This window comes from Mandrillus leucophaeus, unplaced genomic scaffold (genome assembly GCF_000951045.1).
Source record: "Mandrillus leucophaeus isolate KB7577 unplaced genomic scaffold, Mleu.le_1.0 Scaffold499, whole genome shotgun sequence".
NCBI classification, from domain to species: Eukaryota; Metazoa; Chordata; class Mammalia; order Primates; family Cercopithecidae; genus Mandrillus; species Mandrillus leucophaeus.
The window spans coordinates 1,685,424-1,705,951 of NW_012105353.1; the positions used below are offsets into that span (position 1 = coordinate 1,685,424).

The 20,528-nt window shown below is 43.1% G+C and overlaps 1 protein-coding gene across 9 annotated transcripts in view; it reads left to right on the forward strand.

Annotated features, from left to right (window-relative positions):
- The window catches only part of ADGRG2 (adhesion G protein-coupled receptor G2), a 102,177-nt gene that overhangs the window by 25,334 nt on the left and 56,315 nt on the right, over positions 1-20,528 (forward strand). For all 9 annotated transcript variants that reach the window (XM_011995802.1, XM_011995809.1, XM_011995801.1 and 6 more), the window contains one exon: positions 18,895-18,930. In XM_011995802.1, the coding sequence (XP_011851192.1) occupies positions 18,895-18,930 (36 nt within the window). The remainder of the gene's footprint in view (positions 1-18,894; positions 18,931-20,528) is intronic.

Below are 20,528 nucleotides of genomic sequence, written 5' to 3' on the forward strand. Positions count from 1 at the left end.
AGAGTTTTAAAACTTTGAAGTGAGTTGCATAATATGAGTAGAATATAAGCTCTCTTTGAGGCCAGGGACTTTGTTTTATTCCCTGCTATAACCCCCGTGCCTGGCACACAGTAGGCCTTCAAAAATGGGATTAAAAGAATAAACTTTGGCAAATGACTTCACATTTCTGAGCTTGTGTTTCCTCACTTGTAGACTGAAGGAGTTGGACTATTTTGGTATCTGGTATTTTCCCCACCCATGACCTATTTTGTAATTCTTTTCTTCCGGTAAACTCCAAGCCCTAAAAGATGCTTTTACACAATTTATTTAAGATTGTTCTCATTTTTGGTGTCGAGTAAAACCGTATATGACAGTATCCAGTGTTTGCGATCAGCAGTAGAAAACCAGTATTAATATAATCCCAAACGGTGCAAACATTATACTCTATTTTTATTTTATTTTTATTTTTTAGAGACAGGGTCTCGCTCTGTCGCCTAGGCTGGAATGCAGTGGTGCAATCATAGCTCACTGCAGTCTCTAACTGCTGGGCTCAAGTGCACCTCCCACCTCAGCCTCCCAAGTAGCTTGGACTATAGGCATGTACCACCACACCCAGCTCATTTTAACATTTTTAGTAGCGATGAAGTCTCTTCATGTTGCCCAGGCTGGTCTCAAACTCCTGGGCTCAAGTGATCCACCTGCCTCAGCCTTCCAAAGCGCCGTGATTACAGGCATGAGTCATCGCACCCAGCCTTAGCCTCACACTCTAATTTTTTGTGTGTGCAGCCTATTGTGGATAAATAAGCAATTTTTGAAATGATGAAAGTACGATCTAAATGACTACCTTTGCAAAATGAACAGCATTGCACAGGTCATCTTCAAGTCTCCTTTACCTCTGAAGTGGATTTCTGCGAACTTCAGTTTCCTGATGTGTAATACGAAGGGATGGAACCCCATGGTCTTTCCAGGAGGTGCCTTCCTATGATGATCCTAAACTATGGCGACTTGAATTAGATGAACACATTGTTCTAACAGACATTCTCACTAACCTAGTGTTAGTGAATAGATAAGAATGTTTTGTAGTCAGAATGGATATCTCATGCATGCAAATCCTGGAAGAAACCATCTTCATGATTTTTTAAAATGCCCTCTACCAATTACTGATAGCACATTGCTTGCATTAAGTGAAAAAAGTAGTTTATTATATAATGGTAAACTTTATCCAAGGACACAGAATCATATAGTCTGAATTAATAATAATTACACCTTATTGTGGAAACTGTGATAAAATGCTTGATAAATGTAATATAATTTCATTCAAAGTAATCACTCCCATTTTACAGATAAGGAGAAATACAAGCAGAGAAATGTTAGAAACTTACTCAAGGCAGAGCCAGGATCTGAACCCAAGTCAGTCTCCCTGGAGAGCCCAGTCCCTTAATCACATTTAAGGCTTGACTCAGCAGGTGTGTTCATTTATTCATTAGAAATAAATGAACACAGGCATTTTATTCATATGTAGGAGACTACCAAGTCAGAATTACAGATTATTAAAAGTGAGCGATCTCAGATCAGACTTTCAAAGCTCATGACAAGCCAAAGAAAATATGAGGAGAAGACATTATTAGAACAGGAGCTACCAATGTATAAAGGCTGGCTAAGGATTTTCTGAAGGTTAAGGGTTAACATGGCTTCAGAACAGAGGCAACTTAAACATACAATTTTTCCAACTAAGTAGGATTTCTATGCAGCAGGACTATGCCTAATTCCAACCTTCTTAATGGTTTTTTATTAGCACGTAATTGTTTACAGAACTAGTTCCTCACATGGGAGTCCCACTCTCAAGGGTCCCGGAAGAACCACGACATGAACGTTCGCTAGGAGCAAAGCTGATAGGGTGAGTCACAAAGAAGGGGTTGTTTATATTCAGCCTCAAAGTGGCAAGGACTTCTCCTCCTCGGGTTCATACTGACTGCCTGACTTTTGACCTTGTCAATATCATGACAAAGAACAAGAGAGAAAATGGTGGCTGGGGAGAGTGATTTTAGCATTAATCTTGTCCTACCCTTGGTTTAATGGGTATTAATTACTTTACAGCACTCAAATTAAATCTGACGTGGCAGACACTGGCTGGCACCAAAGCTTTTACTTTTTCTTCCTCAGCACACAGCTAGGCTACATTTCCCAACCTCTCGTGTAGTTAGAAGTGGCGGTGTAACTGAGTGCTGGCCAATGGACGTGGGTATAAGTGATATGTGCCACCTCCAGGCCTGGCCATTAAAAATCTCCCACCTCGCCAGGCGCTGTGGCTCACATCTGTAATCTCAGCACTTTGGGAGGCCAAGGAGAGCGGATCACCTGAGGTCAGGGGTTCGAGACAAGCCTGGCCAACATGGTGAAACCCCGTCTCTACTAAAAATACAAAAATTAGCCAGGTGTGGTGGTACAACCCTGTAATCCTGGCTACTCAGGAGACTGAGGCAGGAGAATCGCTTGAACCTGGGAGGTGGAGGTTGCAGTGAACCGAGATCATGCCACTGCACTCCAGCCTGGGTGACAGAGTGAGACTCTGTCTCAAAAAAAAAAATCTCCCACTTGATTCCTATCACTTTCTCTCTTTCCCTGTTTGCCTGCCAGATGGTACTCTCCAGAGCAAACTTGGAATCTTCATATTGAAGATAGCAGTACCTCTGTCAATGTGGGTCCCTGAATGACATTCCTCTTCCCTGGCCTCCCACCCCTTCACTCTAGGCTGCTGATTAAACTGTACCTGGAAAATAAACTTCCATTTTTTAAAGCTCCTGAGATTTCAGGGCATGTTTGTTGTAGCAGCTTGCATTGCCTTAACTCATACATCTGACTGGGACCCTTCTTGCCAGCATTGTTGGTGCATCTCATTCTGCCATTGGAAGGTGGAATGGGGTGGGGTAGGCATCCCTTCTTTGCTGCAATCATGTAAGAACCCAAGTTCATATAATCTAAGAAAACTAGAGGAATCCATTATGGTTGCTACTGAGATGCCTAATGTCCAAACCTCAGAGAGTCATTTGAGGGCAGGAGACGCCACCAGAGCCACCCACTCCCTTTGTGCCAAGCCAGGCCACCTAGACCTTCACAGTGTGGCATAGGTTAAGACCATAGGCTCTGCAGTCAAATGTTAACAAGACATTTAATCATTGTGTTTCAGTTTCCTTACATGTAAAGTAGCACTTCCTGTTCCATAGGTATAGGCAGATTAAATGAGCTAATGCAGTGGTCCCCAACCTTTTTGGCACCAAGGACTGGTTTGGTGGAAGACAATTTTTTCACCAACTGGGGGTTGGCGCGGGAGAAGGAGGGATGGTTTCAGGATGAAACTGTTTTACCTCAGATTATCAGACACTAGATTCTTATAAGGAGTGCACAACCTAGATCTCTCACATGTGCAGTTCACAATAGGGTTCACACTCCTATGAGAATCTGATGCTGATCTGCCAGGAGGCAGAGCTCAGGTGGTAATGCTCGCCTGTCACTCACCTCCTGCTCTGTGGCCCGGTTCCTAACAGGCCATGGACTAGTATCAATCCCTGGCCTGGAGGTTGAGGACCCCCGAGTTAATGCATGTAAAATAAATGCCTGTAATGCATCTGACACATGGTGAGAACTCAGTAAATACTAGTAATTATCACTATAGACCAGTGCTAATGGAACTTTTTTTTTACAATAATGGAAGTGCTCTATATCTGTGCTGCCCAAAACAGTGGCCATCAGCCACATGTGACCACAGTATTGAGCACTTGAAACTTGACTGGGGTACTAAATTCTAATTATGTTTAACTTTAATTAATTTAAATTTAAATAGCCACATGTAGCTAATGGCTACCATGTTGGACAGCACAGTTATAGACCATTTAATTGCTTCAGAAGGTTTCTATCTCAAACTGTGTAAGTCAGGATTCAATCACAGAAGGAGAACCACTAAGGTGCGTGCACGTGCGAGCGCACGCGCGCACACACACACACACACACACACACACACACAAAGGGATTTGCTACAGAGATTTGTCCTAATACAACTGTGGGAGCTGGTTAAGCAGTCTCTATAAAGCTCTCATCTTCACATCTGATGCTGGGACTCGAGATCTATGGGACAGGCAGTTGGGAAGGAAGGATAAATGTAAGATAAGGGAGAGCAAGAACAACCTGGAAACCAGAAGCATGCATTGTAGCCCATGAGAACAGACTGAGACCCATGTCACTTCTTGTTGCTTTTGACCTTGGCAGTATGGATGTCCTGCAGAAGCTAGGCCCTTCATCATAAAGTACACACATGGCCCAGGAGCCAAAGAAGCTGAAGGAAAACCCAGGAGAAGGTGGAGCAGTTACAGGCCCGGCAGCTCCCTGGTCCTAATAAGATAAGGCAACTGATCATTGCCAACCTATCTGAGCTACAAAATGGCTGCTGCCCACATCTGCTCAGATATCCCACAGGAAACTCTCTTCTGCCCTGCATTAATTAGAAACATGCAGGAAAGGGAATTTTGGGAAACGTAGTTAGTCTAGCGAAGGTGATGCATTATGGAGCCACTACACATACTAGCGTGCTAATGAACTCAATTTTCTATCTGTTAATACTTCTAAATAAAACATGAAGCTAACATCTCCCAAGGCTCTATTTCATTGTTTCAGTTCTGCAACTGGCCTAGAGAATTCTGAAGATCCTTGCAGCCAGCTAACGTTATCTTTGAGTGGTAAGATTAGGAGTACTTTTAAAGTTTTTCCTTATATTTTTCTGTGGCTTAGAATTCTTCCCACATAAAACCACATTATGATTATAATCAGAAAAAAAATTAGTTACTTTTTAGAAGCCAGCCTATGACCCTCTAGGGAGACCATGCATCCCACTTAAGGGCAACCCAATAACATCGTGATTAACTGTGTCTTCTACATTCTTCCTGGAAATTTCACCTGTTCTTGACTTTGTACAAGAACTTATAAAACGTAAGTTATGGTCATCAGATCTCCTGAAGCCCTCTGCCTCTCTCCTCCCCTGTTCTCAAAGTGATTCCAAGGACATTTTAGAAACTGGAAGCAAATAATATAAGGAGAAAAGAAACTGGAGTGGAAGTCTTGCACATAGAAGGGAGAAATCATTTTTAGATAAGTCACTGGGGAAATGAAGAATAGAGAATGCATCCTTGATATGGTTTGGCTGTATTCCCACCCAAATGTCATCTTGAATTGCAGCTCCCATAGTTCCTACATGTTGTGGGAGGGACCTGGTGGGAGATAATTGAATCACGGGAGCGGTTTCCCCCATACTGTTCTTGTGGTAGCAAATAAGTTTCATGGGATCTGATGTTTTTATAAGGGATTTCCCCCTTTCACTTGGCTCTCTCTTTTGCCCGCTGCCATGTAAGGCGTCCCTTTGCTCTTCCTTCCTCTTCCACCATGATTGTGAGGCCTCCCCAGCCATGTGGAAATGTGAGTCAATTAAACCTCTTTCCTTTATAAATTACCCAGTCTTGGGTATGTCTTTATCAGAGCATGAAAACGGACTAATACAGTCATTGTATTAACTACTGACGTGAGCAGTATTTACTGTGTATTCTTCTCGATACTTTAACAGTAGTACCTATGAAGTATGTCCTATTATAATTATATCTTCATGCCTGTTTTTCACCTGGGAAACTGAAGTGCAGATGGGTTAAGTAAGTGGTCAAAGTTACATAGTTAGCAAATGGCAGAGCCAGGATTTGGACCTAGGCTGTCCTGGTCTTTGGAGTCTAGGCTCTTAACCTACCTGCCACACTTCCTTTCTTCAGGGGTGCAGGACAGGGTCATGTGGACTGTGGGAGTTCGATAGATTAACTGCTGGCAGGCCGATTCCTGTTTATTCCTCACTCCCACATCCCAGTGACCTCCCACCAAATCCTCTCACTTTTACCTTAGAAGGATCTGTTGAACCTCTCTTTTCATGCCAGCTTCCCAAGCATGGGTTCAAGTCCTCATCGTGTCTTTCCCAATCTACCCCTGTAGTTTACTCTCTTGCCTTCCCACTTCAGATTTCCCTCATTTATTTCATAGTTATATAAAAAATATTGTTCTGTATCAGAAACAGGGGCAAGGGGGAGGAGAGAATGGGGAGTTATTGTTTAACAGGTATGGGATTTTGGTTTGGGAAGATGCAGAAGTTCTAAAGAGAGAAAGTGGAGATGGTTGCATAAAAATGTGGACATACTTAATGCAACCAAATTGTACACTTAAAAATGGTTAAGATGAGGCCGGGCACAGTGGCTCATGCCTGTAATCCCAGCACTTTGGGAGGCCGAGGCAGGCGGATCACCTGAGGTCAGGAGTTCAAAACTAACCTGGCCAGTATGGTGAAACCCTGTCTCTACTAAAAATACAAAAATTAGCCGAGTGTGGTGGCGGGTGTCTGTACTCCCAGCTACTAGGGAGGCTGAGAATTGTTTGAACCTGGGAGGTGAAGGTTGCAGTGAGCCGAGATCGTGCCACTGCACTCCAGTTAGGGCAACAGAGTGAGACTCCATCTCAAAAAAAGTTAAGATGGTAAATTTTATGTGTTGTATATACATATGTATATATATTCATAAAAACGTATATATGTGTATATATAGACATAAAAACATATGTATATATGTAACATATATTTATGGTTTTTATATATAAATAATATATAATAAATATAAAAATAATAATTGTTCTGAAATGTACCTTAAAAAGCCTCTACTGCTTCTCCTTCTCCACAAGATAAAGCCTACATTTCTTAGCATAGCTTTCATTACTTGATCATCTGGCTCATGTGCCATGCAGGACTCTAGCTTGGCCACCATCTTTTTGTGCTGATGACCTTGTGATCAGCCACTCCCTTTTGGCCCTTCTCCTGGAAAGACCCCATAGAACTGAGAGCTATCATTCAGCCTTGCTGATTATCACGGAAGTAGAAGGAATGATGGGTTAATAAGGAGACAGACTCACAGGCAGCCTCTCAAGAGGCCAGAGAGCATAGAGTGAATGGAGATGGTATAGCTTAGTGAAAGAAGTATGGGCTCTGAAGTCAAACAAATCTGAGTTTGAGTTCAGGCTTACCATTAAACTCTCTATTTGTGAAATGAGGATGATTGTTTCCTATTGTAGGGCTATTGTGAGGATTATTAGCGATCATGTCCCAAATATAGTAAGCATTCAGTATAAGATACATATTGTGAATTCTCTTTAGCTCAGACTCAGTTAACTAAGTTTGGAAAGAAAGACATGGGTGATATTCCGGTTATCTATTTCTGTGTTACAAACCACCCCAAGCTTGGTAGCTGAATACAGCTGTCATTTAGTTTGCTCACAGATCTGTAACTTGGACAGAGCTCAGCAGGAGGGCTCATTCCTGGTCCACGTGGAGTCAACTGGGGCATCTTGGCTGAGGGCTGGATCCTCTGCTTCCAAGATGGCCCGTGCACATGTCTGGCAAGTTATTGCTGGCTGTTGGCTGGGAGCTCAGTGGAAGCTAACGACTAGGAACCTCAGTTCCCATGTGGCCTCTCTACATGGCCTGGGTTCTAAGGATAAGAGAGAGGGAGAAAGAGAGAGAGGGAGAGCGAGCAGGCAGAAGCTCTGTTGCCTTTTGTCACCTATCCTCTGAAGCCCATAGTGTTACTTGCACCATGTTCTCTTACTCAAAGCCCATCCAGGATCAAGAGAAGGGGATATAGGTTCCACCTCTTGACAGAAGAGTGGCAAAGTTCTGGAAGAACTTGTGAGATGAGAAATATTGCTGTGGCCATTCATGGAAAATGCAATCTGCCACCAGGGGTTTTCAGCTTCTAGTTTAAGGCTTTAGACTTGGAGCCCATAGGGAAGTGGTTTCTGAGGTTTAAAGAGTGTCATGGGCACCATGTGCGACGTGGAACCAGGAGGCGGGGGACATGAGTTTTAATCCTATCACCATGCAGCAGTCTCCTCTTACACAAAGCACTCACCTGGGGCCCTGGAGTTGTCATTTGTAACCAGATGGTACCCTCTTCAGCTTTACTCTTCCCCAGTTCTCTGAGACTGTGAGGTCCAAGCACTGTCCATTCCAACTCCGACATGTTAGCCATGGCTGAATCAGTGCTTCTCCATCCATCCTCTTTTCACATCAGAATTGTTAGAGGAGCTGTCAAAAATGCAAATGCCCAGGTTGAAATGATCAGGGGTGGGATCTGTACATCAGTCATTTAATTTAAAAAAAAATTTTTTTTAGAGATGGGTTCTTGCTGTGTTGCCCAGGCTGGTCTCAAACTCCTGGCCTCAAGTGATCCTCCTACCTAAGCCTCCTGAGTAGCTGGGATTTGAGGTGCTAACTACCACGACTGACTATATCAGTAATTTCCCTGGGGGTGATATTAACGTGCAGCCAGGGTTGAGAATCAGTGAGCTCTGCCATTGTGTCCATCTAAGAGTGTACAGGAAGTCAATCAAAGGAACCCAAGTGTAGCTGTTGCTTTTCGTGCCCCTGTCGCATCCTTTTGAGCCATCTATGAGACCAGTCACAGAAGAGGTGGACAGTTCTGTGCTCGCAGACTTCTCCTGTCTGCCTCTGGGGTTTCCCCTGAGCCCTGGCAGCCTGCTCAGCTGTCACAGGAAGAGCCCAGGAGTGCAGGGGAAGTAATGGCCCAGAAGCAAATGTCAACTGTTGGGGAGGGAGCCTTGGATAAATGCCCCAGCCTCCAGCCCTTCCTGGAGACAATTCTCGAAGGCATTCTCTATGCTTCTCAGAGGTCCCTTTGGACTTGAGCTCCCACTATCCACAACAAACACCCCAAACTTGGCTTCCATCCTTCCCTGTCTCTTTCTCCCTGCCTCCTGGGATCACCTCCCAAAGAATGTACTTGCGCTCCAGTCTTGATCTTAGGTCCTGCGACCCAGAGAACGGAAACTAAGATGCCAAGTGATCACTGCTCAATGGTGAACTGGCAAAGAGTGGTATGAACTAAGGGAAATTGGAAAATCGCTCGCCACACCCAAACCACTAGTGCACGCACCCCTGCCACCTTTCCAGGCGCTTCTGCACTTAAGACTCCCACAAGGGACTCTTGCTAACCCATGCGTGACAGATGCTTTGGTGAGAAGGAACGTGTCAGCTGGCGAGCAGCAGAATCACTCGAGACACTAGTGGGGTCAGGTAGGAGAGGGTTTCTTTCTTCACGCTGTATCTCTTCTGGAGAAAGCAGAGATAACCCCACAGCAGAGGTGTCCAATCTTTTGGCTTCCCCGGGCCACATTAGAAGAAGAATTGTCTTGGGCCACACATAAAATACACTAACACGATAGCTGATGAGCTACAAAAAAAAAAAAAAAATCACAAAACAATTCTTATAATGTTTTAAGAAAGTTTATGAATTTGTGTTGGGCCACATGTGGCCTATGGACTGAGGGTTGGAGAAGCTTGCCTAGGGCATGCATTCTCTATGGGGGTGCTATCATCCCCACTGGGGTGGAAAGTTGGTTCTTGGTGGGAAAAAAAAAAAAAAAAAAAGCTTATATATGACACAGGGCCAGGACTAGGATAAGGCAAGTCAGGGGTCCAGGGAAGCAAATATTAAGGAGACAGCCACTCCCAGGGCTGTGGATGTCCACACATACATAAACATATTAACTCGCTAGATGGCAACGAGCCTGCGCATAAAGAGATGAAAAGGATCAGGCAGAGGCAGAAAGTGCTGCAGTTTGAAATAGACTGGTCTGGAACAGCCTCTCGGAGAAGGTGACATTTGAGTAAAATGTGTAGAAGACTCTGTAGCAAACCAACGGACCCTGTTGGGGAAAAGCGTTCCAGGCAGGTGGAACAGCAAAGGCAAAGGCCCTGAGGTGGGAATATGCTTGGTGTGTTGGAGAAACGGCAGGGAGGCCAGGGTGGCTGAGTGAGGGGAGGGCAGGAGAAGATAAGGTTGGGGTAGAGAGCTGTCTGTTTCATGGGAATGTTGGGGAGATTTCATTGAGTGAGGAGCACAGGTATAAGGCCACTGTCATCAGTGTCCAATAAAGGCAAGTCTGCCTTCCGCTTTCCCCACCCTCGAAGCCTAAGCAGCATTTACATGTCATCACACTGAAAGAGCTCTAGAAGCTACCAGCCTTGGGAAGTTATACCAGTCACTTTGGAAGTGAATGGAAATCATGGCTAGCATTCTAAAAGAAAAGCACAGCCAAGATGCTCCATTATCAGCATATCAGCACAGGCCAGGACCAGCAGCCTAGATTGCTAGCCATGTGTCTAGTTTCAGAGGCACTGGGAAGGGGGAATGATCCCCCAGTATCCTCTACTGGTCAGAAAGTTAATTTCAAGGCTCTCATTCTTTCTTAAGTGCACATCCCTCCTGGTGGAGCACGATGGACACCCAGTAGGTCAGTGGCCCTTCCTTCTTTTCAGCCCACAGCCCAAGATGAGAAGTGGCCCGGTGTAGTGAAGCTGGAGAGCCTGCCTCACATCCTAGTTCTGCCCTTTTACATGTAATCTTGGGCAAGTTACTTGACTGCTCTTTTCCTCCATTTCCCTGTCTGTAAAATGGGGATAACGTACCTTATAGGGTTGTTATGAGGGCTAAATGAGCTAATATTTATGCAGTGCCCGGTCATATAGTAACGGTGTATAAGTGCTTGTTAATTAAAAATAGACTCCCTTTTGGGACTCTGCTCTTCTCAGGAAAACATGCATACGAACACACATTTGCATTTTATTTTGGGGCATTTATGGATGCTCCAAAATGCATCTCATGGACCCTTGGGGAAGGGACAGTTCATAAAGCCCCGAGAGAACCAGGATGAGTTCTGGAGGGATCAAGAGCCAGGGGGATGGGTGGGCGATACTGTGCGAAGGCAGGAGAAAAGCAAGAATTGGGGGCTGGGGGCTCAAGAACACATTTCACCTTCTTCCCGTTCTGGCCAAAGTCCACCTAGAACTGCTGATTGCTTGCTCCTTGGGAAGTTCCATCAGCTAAGAGCTGAAGTTTTCTTTAATGATGTCATTATTAATCGTTTAATAAATACATTATGTAAGAGTACTTATTGAGCAGTGTCCCAGCGCAAGTAAACATGTTTTGGATATGCCAGATTAGAAATGTTTTCATTCAGTTTGGGGGGTTATGTAGTAAACTCTGAAAATGCAGTTCCTGGAAGAGTGTCTGTTATCCCAAGCCCTGAAGAGCCAGTGTAATAACAACAAAAATATTGTTCTGTTTGGGATTCCCATATAAGAGTGCCTAGGCGTGGTGGCTTGTTTTTAATTATCTCTCTATGGAACAGTAATTCAATCCAGAGGACTGCCACCAGGTTACAAGTTTCAGTCGGGTTGAAAATATTCATGCAAGGAGAGCTAGTCATAATCTTTTGAGATCCACTCCCAAAAAATTAAGCCTTTGTCTTTCCCATCCAACTTAGGGAAGAACGTGGTAGAAGTAAATACCCACAGTATTACCACAATCACAGCTGTAAGACAACCATCTCACATTTGAAGTCTTAATATCTACCACAGTGTCAAACAGCAGGGAGAAAAATGAACACTTCAGAAACACCCAGACATGACCTTGCATGACTGTGGTGCAGGTAGTTTATTTGGGAGGTTATCCCAGGAATCAGGAGTGAAGGAGCAGGCATTAGGAAAAGAGAGAAGGGGGAAGGCGTTAAGAAAAGAGGAAAAGTCAGTAACGGGTATGTTATTTAGGTCACCGCTGTAGGCAATGGGGGCTCACAATGGCTGACTTTTTAATGTTGTTTTTGATATGTATTTGGGTGGACATTTTAGCATACATTTGTAAGACCTGTTTAAGGCATCTATCTGCTATGATCCGCAGCTATAACTACTCTTCCAAACTTTGGAATCTGAGTCACAGTCATCTTAGAAGTATTCTTGAGTCTTTCCTCTGTTGACTCTGCATTAGTCATTTTGCCTTGTTAATTTCAGATCCAATCCCCAACCTTCCCTTACTCTGTATCACAGAGACCTGACCCCTTGCAATATCTTTCATGTCTCCTTGCCAACTGGCTTCCAGCTAGGTTCGGCCAGTGGGTGGCAGTGACAGGAGATTGGAGTGCAAGAGGAAAGGGGGAAGTCAGGGTATTTCTCCCCCTCTCTCGGTTTGGCTGGCATCTCTAATGGGGACTGTGTCTCTTCCGTGATTCCAGTCTCACTGGACAGACCCCCTCCAACATCCCTTGGCCTGAACTCCTGCCCCATGGCTCTGTTCATCGGTATCTGGTAATATTACCTCCCTCCTTTGCTCTTCCAGCATCTTCCTGCTGTTACTCACCTTTGGATTGCTCCAGTTCTTCATCGTTGCACCATTTCCCTGTGTTATATTCCTGCTCTTGAACTACCTGTCGTGGGTTCCCGACTGATCTCTGACTGACGGAGATTTCTTAAGGATTTCATTAGTCATTGCAAAAATATTTTAGGACATCAACCACAAACAAGACACTGGACTAGATTCCTGGAAGGTAATAAATAAAGCATCAAGCAGCTTAGCATCTAGTTGGGTAAACAAGGCACACAGTGGAAAAGTTAGATGACATCTGTCCAAATGCCAAGTGAATGAAGGGTGTAGTCAATGAATACTTGAAGATATAAAGAGGAGAGAGCCAGCTCCATCAGCTTTTGTAACCAGGGCATGCTTTAGAGGGCCAGGGAGCCAACATAAAGGGGTCATCTCCCAAAACTTACAATTTTGTAAAGCAAGGTGAAAAATTGGAATTTTATTTGAAATTTCCTGATTTTTATATGTTAGTGAGTAATTCAAATTTTCAGTAACTTGGAGCTGGGCATGGTGCCACACCTCTGTAGTCCCAGCTACTCAGGAGGCTAAGGCAGGAGGATCACTTGAGCCCAGGAGTTTGACCCCCCCATTTCTGAAAAAAATTTTTTTAAATAGCCAGGTGTAGTGGTATGTGCCTATAGTCCCAGCTAGTCAGGAGGCTGATGTGGGAGGATCCCTTGAGCCCATGAGTGGTAGGCTGCAGTGAGCTATGATTGTGCCACTGCACTCCAGCCTGGGCAACAGAGCAAGACCCTGTCACTAAAAGGATAATAATAACAAAAAACTCCAGCATAATTCCCACTATGTAGACAAGATAAAACTTGTTTGGAGGCTGAATTGAGACTGTGGGTGTACAATTGGTGGATGGATTACTGTATGGGGGAAGAAATAGGATGCAAAGAATGTTAGGATTCCTTCCAATTAGAAGGTTCTAGGGTTCTAATTTTTCATCCGGGTATGAGGCAATGATGGTCTGGGTATGGAAGAGGGCAGTGAACATGGGGAGAAGGGACAGACGAGAGCGAGATTAAGGAAGATTAATAATAATACCCTACGGCCAGGCACGTTGGCTCACACCTGTAATCGCAGCACTTTGGAAGGCCAAGGCAGGCAGATCACTTAAGGTCAGGAGTTCGAGACCAGCCTGGCCAACACAGTGAAATCCCATCTCTACTAAAAATACAAAAATTAGCCAGGCGTGGTGGCAGGTGCCTGTAATCCAAGCTACTCGGGAGACTGAGGCAGGAGAATCGCTTGAACCCAGGAAGAGGAGCTTGCAGTGAGCCGAGATCAAGCCACTGCACTCTGGCCTGGGTGACAGAGCGAGACTCTGTCTCAAAATAATAATAATAATAATAATAATAATAATAATAATAATACCCCACATTTCTGTATTCGTTTATGGTCTACAGAGTTTATCATTGGAACTGGGATAGAGTAGAGCCTCAGAGGTTAGGCTCAGAAGTCAAACTGTCTTCGTTCAAATCTCAGGTCTACAAGCAATGATCTGTGGGGCCTTGAACAAGTTTCTAAACCTCACCCAGCCTCAGTTTCTCAAGCACTAACAAGGATGATGTTAATGATATCACCTACCTCTTCAGGGTCGAGGAGTCCTTCTCGTGGCATAACTCTGACCCACTCTTCTGCCTTCCTCTTCCACTTTTAAGAACTCATGGACTAGATTGGGCCCACCCAGGTAATCCAGGATAATCGATCCATCTGAGGATCCTCAGTGTTCATCACATTTGCAAAGTTGTTGACTGATTAAATAATAAAGTGTGTTTGAAGTCCTTCATGTAAGCCTGGATCACAGGAAGCATGGATCAGTTTTTGCTATTCCTGTTATGCCATGTATATTCTCTCTTTGAGAATCCTTGCAACAGCCCCATGCTACAATGAGAAGACTGCCCGGGATGCAATGACTGGATATGGAGGTGGGAGTTGGGGATGGGAAGGAGTCAGGAGCAATGGCCAGAGAGTTAGCATCTTGGTTTGTAGACTCAACTCTACTGTTAAAAGTAACTCATTGCTTCTGAGCTCTTCACTTGACCCCTGTAGGATTTTCTCTCTTGAAGGATGGTTCCTTGCAACTCATTCTCCATAATTTAGGAAACTGGGTTTCTGAGTATGGTGGAAAGACTAATGGCTCCCCAAAGATGTCCACATCTTAAAATCCCTGGAACCTGTAAATACGTTACCTTACATAGCAAAAGGAAATTTGCAGGTGTGATTAAAAAGAAAGACCATGAGATTATCGTGGACTACTTGGGTGGGCCTAATAGCTCTTAAAAGTGAAGAGGAGTCAGAGTGATGCCACCTGAGAAAGACCTGGCCCTGTCCCATCATGGCTGACTTTGAAGATGGAGGAATGGGGCATGAGCCAAGAAATGTGGAGGGCTTCTAGACTCTGGGAATTGAAGGATGGCCCTCAATTTATTGCTAGCAAGAAAATGAGGACCTTGGTCCTACAACCACAAGGATCTGAATTCTGCTTATCCTGAATAAGCAGGAAATGGATTCTCCCCTGGAGTTTCCAGAAAAGAATGTGGCCTAGCATCATCGGCAGCATTGATTTTAATCTGGTGAGACTCCTACTGGACGTCTGACCTGCAGAACTCTAAGATAACAATTTTGTGTTTGAAGCCACTAAGTTAATGGTACAGCAGCAACAGCAAACTGGTACTGAAGTTTTCAACTTCAATGTTTGGCTGGTGTTACTGGCAATACTATTGAGTTCAGGAACTGATCAAATGTGGAAATGATGTGGGGTGATGAGGGATGAGTTCTTGGATATACCAAGTTGGAGAAGCAATGACAGCAAGACATTCACATGGCAGTGCTCAAACCACACTTGGCCATGTGGGATTAGAGTTTGGAAGGTAGTGGCAATAACTGAAAAAAAAAAAAAAGTGCCTGGGAGGGGATGCAGGGAAAGAGACTCCATCGATGGGGCCAGTTTCTTAAGTTTCCAGTTCGTCTGGCTCCATTTGGCTTCCATTCTAAGCCAAACTCCTGCTCATCCTAATTGGAATATATGGACTTTGTTTAAAAAAAAAAAATCACTAGGGAGTCATACTGAGTAAATTTTATAGACACAGCACCATAATTTTATTTATTGACTTAAATTGAGACTTCCATAAATGAATAATGCTTGAAAATTGGCTCTTTGTAGGTTCCAAAGGAAAATCTGAAAATTTTAAATGTTTTTCCTTTCTTTGTTTATGAATCTTTTTAACAATGGAAATGTTTTGTCTCCTAAGAGTGGCATGGAGCTCAAATATATGACTCACTGGATATGACGACCACCTCTTTAAGTTGTAACAAATGGGAAGTGAGTTAGGAAAGGGCCCAAGAGAAACATAAGCTGATCCTCAGGGAAGTGTAAGTCCTGGGGGGATACCTCTAGGTTGGACCAGGAGTGAGGTGGAGCATCATAATGAGAGACAGAAAAAGTGAATACATGTTAGTCACTGAGTAGCTGGGTTCCTAAAGGAAAAAGAAATGCCAAAAGAAAAAAGCAGAGAAGTATCATTTAAAAATATCTAGCTTTAATTTACTAGATTCCCTCCCTTCATCAAAGTAGAGCGCCGTCTTTCCTGTTGGGAGTTACTGAGAGCCCTGTACGTTTCTTGATGAAAGAGACGGTCCAACCCCTCATCTACTTTTTTGTTGTTGTTGTTGTTGAAACAGAGTCTGGCTCTGTCGCCCAGGCTGGAGTGCAGTGGTGTGATCTCAGCTCACTGCAACCTCTGCCTCCTGGGTTCAAGCAATTCTCATGTCTCAGCCTCCCAAGTAGCTGGGATCACAGATGTGCACCACCATGCCTGGCTAATTTCTGTGTTTTTAGTAGAGATGGCGTTTCTCCATGTTGGCCAGGCTGGTCTCGAACTCCTGGCCTCAAGCAATCCTCCTGCCTCGGCCTCCTAAAGTGCTGGGATTATAGATGTGAGCCACTGCGCCCAGCCTCGTCTACATTTTGATCAAGTTTCAGCTCTTGATTATAAGCCCACGCCTATCAAACTCAGGGATGGTGGACCAGTTTTGTGAGTTTCCAGAAAAACTTCCTTCTCTGCTCTGGCTATTCTCTTACGCTTGAGTTGCCCATTTTTTTCTAATAAGTAAGAAAGAGGTGAAATGCAAATCAGCCCCCTGTGTGTACACAGCTCTGGTCAACAGATTTGGCAGTGGAGAAGGTTGGAACTATGGCCATCCACTGGGCAAAATTGTCAGTGAAGCAATGTTAGCCTCTGTTGCCCCTCGACGTCACTCTCCATCCCTCTTCTCTGGTACCTAAGTCTTCCCAGGTGCCTTCATCCTGCTGCCTGCCTTTGCCAGGTGCCTGCCCTTCGTCACTTTACCTGCCCACACTGACAGGTGTCATTCTGAGGGTAGTCCATATTGAATATTGATTTTTTACCCAGGGCTTTCCCACGTTGCCCAGTGTGGTAGCTCTTTGCTAGATGATCAGATGAATTCACCCAATTCAAATGAACTCATACTAAGATGTGAATGACTGATAACCCCTTAAGTGCTCCAAAATATATTTTTTAAATTAACCCTTTCAGGCTGGGCATGGTGGCTCACACCTGTAATCCCAGCACTTTGGGAGGCCGAGGTGGGTGCTTGAGCCTCAGGAGTTCAAGACCAGCCCTGGCAACATAGTGAGACCCCCGTCTCTACAAAAAATAAAATAAAATAATTAGCTAGGTGTGGTGGTGCATACCTATGGTCCCCAGCTACTCAAGAGGCTGAGGTGGGAGGATCACTTGAGCCTGGGAGGTCCGAGGCTGCAGTGAGCCACAATTGCACCACTGCACTCCAGCCTGGGCAACAAAGTGAGACCCTGTCTCAAAAACAAAATTAACCCTTTAAAAGCTAACTCAACAGACTCTGATTAGTGGAATATTAAAGTAACATGAGAGATATGGAAGAACAGAGACTAAGGAAGAAGTAACTCCAATTAAATTAGGGCACCAAAGCACCTAGCCACTTGCCTACTTTTGCCTTGTTGGCTGCAGGGTAATTGGGGAACTTGGGCACTTATTCAGTCCTGCTTTCAAGCAGAACTATGATTTTAATTATCCCAGAAAACAATCAGTACCCTACCATCATTTCAAGAAAATAGGCTCCTGGAGGCTACCAGGTGTGTTTCACTGTTCTTTGTTAGTTTGCAAACATACTTACTCTTTCCTATTAATTATATCTCAAGATATCATTGTGAAAATAATTATCCCTTTGTAATTAATTTTTTTTCATGTATAAGATAACACCCCATGTGGGTCAGTGTTTGGGGATGTATCACTCCCAAAGGGTAGTGTAAATTGGTCCAAGTTTTCTCTAGGGCATTTTGCAAACAATATTTATGGAATTTCTGAAAGAAATAGCCACATATGTATGTAAAAATTTAGCCCAAAGGACTTATTGCAGCATTGTTTGTAATCATGAAAAATCGTACACACCAAAATGCCGATTAAGAGGAAATGTGTTATATAGATAAATGGTACATACAACAATTGAAGTGCTATTCAGCCATCATAGATGGTGTTGTGGAAAACTGATGATACAGAATGACATTCAGGATATATTGTCATAAGAAAAATCAAGTTATAAATATATTTGTGTGATATAATCCTTATACATATACATACATATATACACATATAAACATATGCATGTATCTGTATATATGTAAATATATATACACATATAAACACATATGCATATATCTGTATATACGTACATATATATACACACATAGAAAGAGTAATATATACCAACATGTTAATGTCATTTTTCTCTGAGTGGCAAAATTATAGATGGTTTTTATTTTCTTCTTCTTGCTTATCTGTCATTTCTAAAGTTTCTCCAATAAGTATGTATTATTTTCATAGACAGAAATATAGAATTACTTTTCTTTTAAGGGATCTGAGCACTTTCCCCAAATAAATAACTCAGCAGCTCTTGTAGTTTATAAACGCAGAGATGTCTGATCTAGCTTAACTCATAAGAAAGAAATGGCTGAATAGATACAACGTTTGTGTTCAAAAGCAGCACAGTTAACGGAAGGTTAATTTATACAAACATACACGTTTACTTTTATACATTTTTAGGAATATTATCCAACAGCTGACGTTCTTAGTCATCATTTTCAGTTTGAAATTAGCTAAACCATTATATGACAAAATAGATGAAGCACCACCAACAGTTCAAAATTGGAAAGATTGCCTCACCAAAGATAGGTCTCTGTAGAGAATTAAAAAGGATTGATTAGGCTGTTGAAAATAATAGTAAATTAACATACTGCCCTCTTTTGGTAGCTATTTGTAATTCAGCTTACGTTCACTTCCATTAAAGATGTTAATCTCCTACAAATGTATGCATAAATTAAACTAATTTTATCTTATTTTTAAAAATAAATTTTATTGTGCACATTTGAGGTTTATAACATGATGGGATGGAGTACACAGGGATAGTAAAATTGTTACAGTAGTGAGGCTGATAAACATTCACATACTTTTTTTTAGTGACATGAGTAGCTAAAACCTACTTATTTGACAAAAAATCCTTAATATAATTGTATTGATTTTAGTCCTCATGAAACTAATTCTGAATCACCTCTTTTCCTCAACAGAAGATACTGATAATTCCAGTTTGTCACCACCACCTGGTAAGTTTTTTTTTTTTTAGAACTCTGGGGAATTTCAGGAAAATGGGGAATTTCAGGAAAATATTATTCTATAAGTTCTCTATGAAACATGGCATGTAGTCAGGTACAACAAAATTATTTTCCTCCAAGAAGCTTAATTAGGTCATTAAGCCTACTCCTGAAAAATCAATAGCCAGCGTAGACCGGAGGACAGCCATATTGATCCATCCATATTGCTGGACAAAGCCAGGCAACAAATCACAGGAGACTAAATTGCTAGTTTTCATTACAGTGATTACTTAAGTTCATCAGTTATTTTTAGTATTCTAGTTCACAAGTCTCTTGAAGAGTATCAGGAACATAAACATGCCAGATGTTTTTACATTTAAGGGAGGAGATGAGATGTTCACTTAAATATACACCCTCAGTACCTCCACCAAAAGGATATGTTTCACTAGGATTCTAAGGGCTTAGCACTCACTAGAATGGGAAGGCAAATACATTAGAACCCAGATTGGCAGGAGCCTGGAACAGAACTCGAACTCGAGACTGCTAGCTGGAATGGGACCTTAGGGATAAAGAGACCCAGCCCTGTCCCTTAGTTGATGAGATAATGCAGCCTGGAGTGGCTGAGGAACTCCTCTAAGATCACATAGCTCCATGTCACACAGAGGCAGCACATGGCTTCTCTGACTCCTACTTCTGTACTCTTTCGGGTACACCATCTATTCTAGAACAATCTTTTATGATGGGGAGTGAGTCAACTCACGTTCTTTCTATAGTTGTGTGCAAATGAGCTTCTACTGTTATTGATTCATTATTTAAATCCAATTAATCACAATAGCTGTACTTCTCATGCACTGCTATGTATCTGGAAGTCTTCAGACATCTCCTCGTTCTCCTCTCAATCTTGCAGCATAGGAAATATTTGTGTTATAGATGAGAAAACTGGGGCTTGGGGAGGATAAAACATGCTCATGTTCACACATTCTCTGGAGCCAGACGACTGGAGTTGTAATTTGGCCACCACCTTCCTGCCTTCATTGCTAGCTGTGTGGTTTTGGGCTACTTCCTTTAACCGTTCCATGCCTCAGTTTCCTCTCCTGTAAATTGGGGAGAATAATAGTACCTGCTCGTGGGGTAGTTGTGAAGATGGAATGAGATAACACATGTGCCAGGCACAGTGTAAACCCTTGGTAAGTAGTAACTATTATTTTTATAAGTTTTTGAGTAATGAGGCAAAGATTCAAACCCAGGACTGCAGGCCTCCAAAGTCCAAGCTCTTTTGATCTCGCCAATTTGCCCCCTAGTTGTTAAGCTTCTAGGGCACAATGAACCACTATATTTTTCTTCCAGCAGAATAGTCCTCAGCAAACTGAATCATGGTGATATCTGCAAAACCTTGTTTGCATAGAATAGGGAATGGGGCTCTGGGGGGACACACTGGGTCTAGTCACAGCCTGGGTTCTAGGTGCCCTGGGAGAGAGCAGTGCACACTGGAAGGTAAGAGCCAGTGTAGCATCAAGGGATGGATGGGCAGCCATGCCCAGCGGTCTCTTCTTTGCACAGTGTCGTCATTCATCAACATTCGCAAGAATTAATAGTCATTCCTTAAAAAC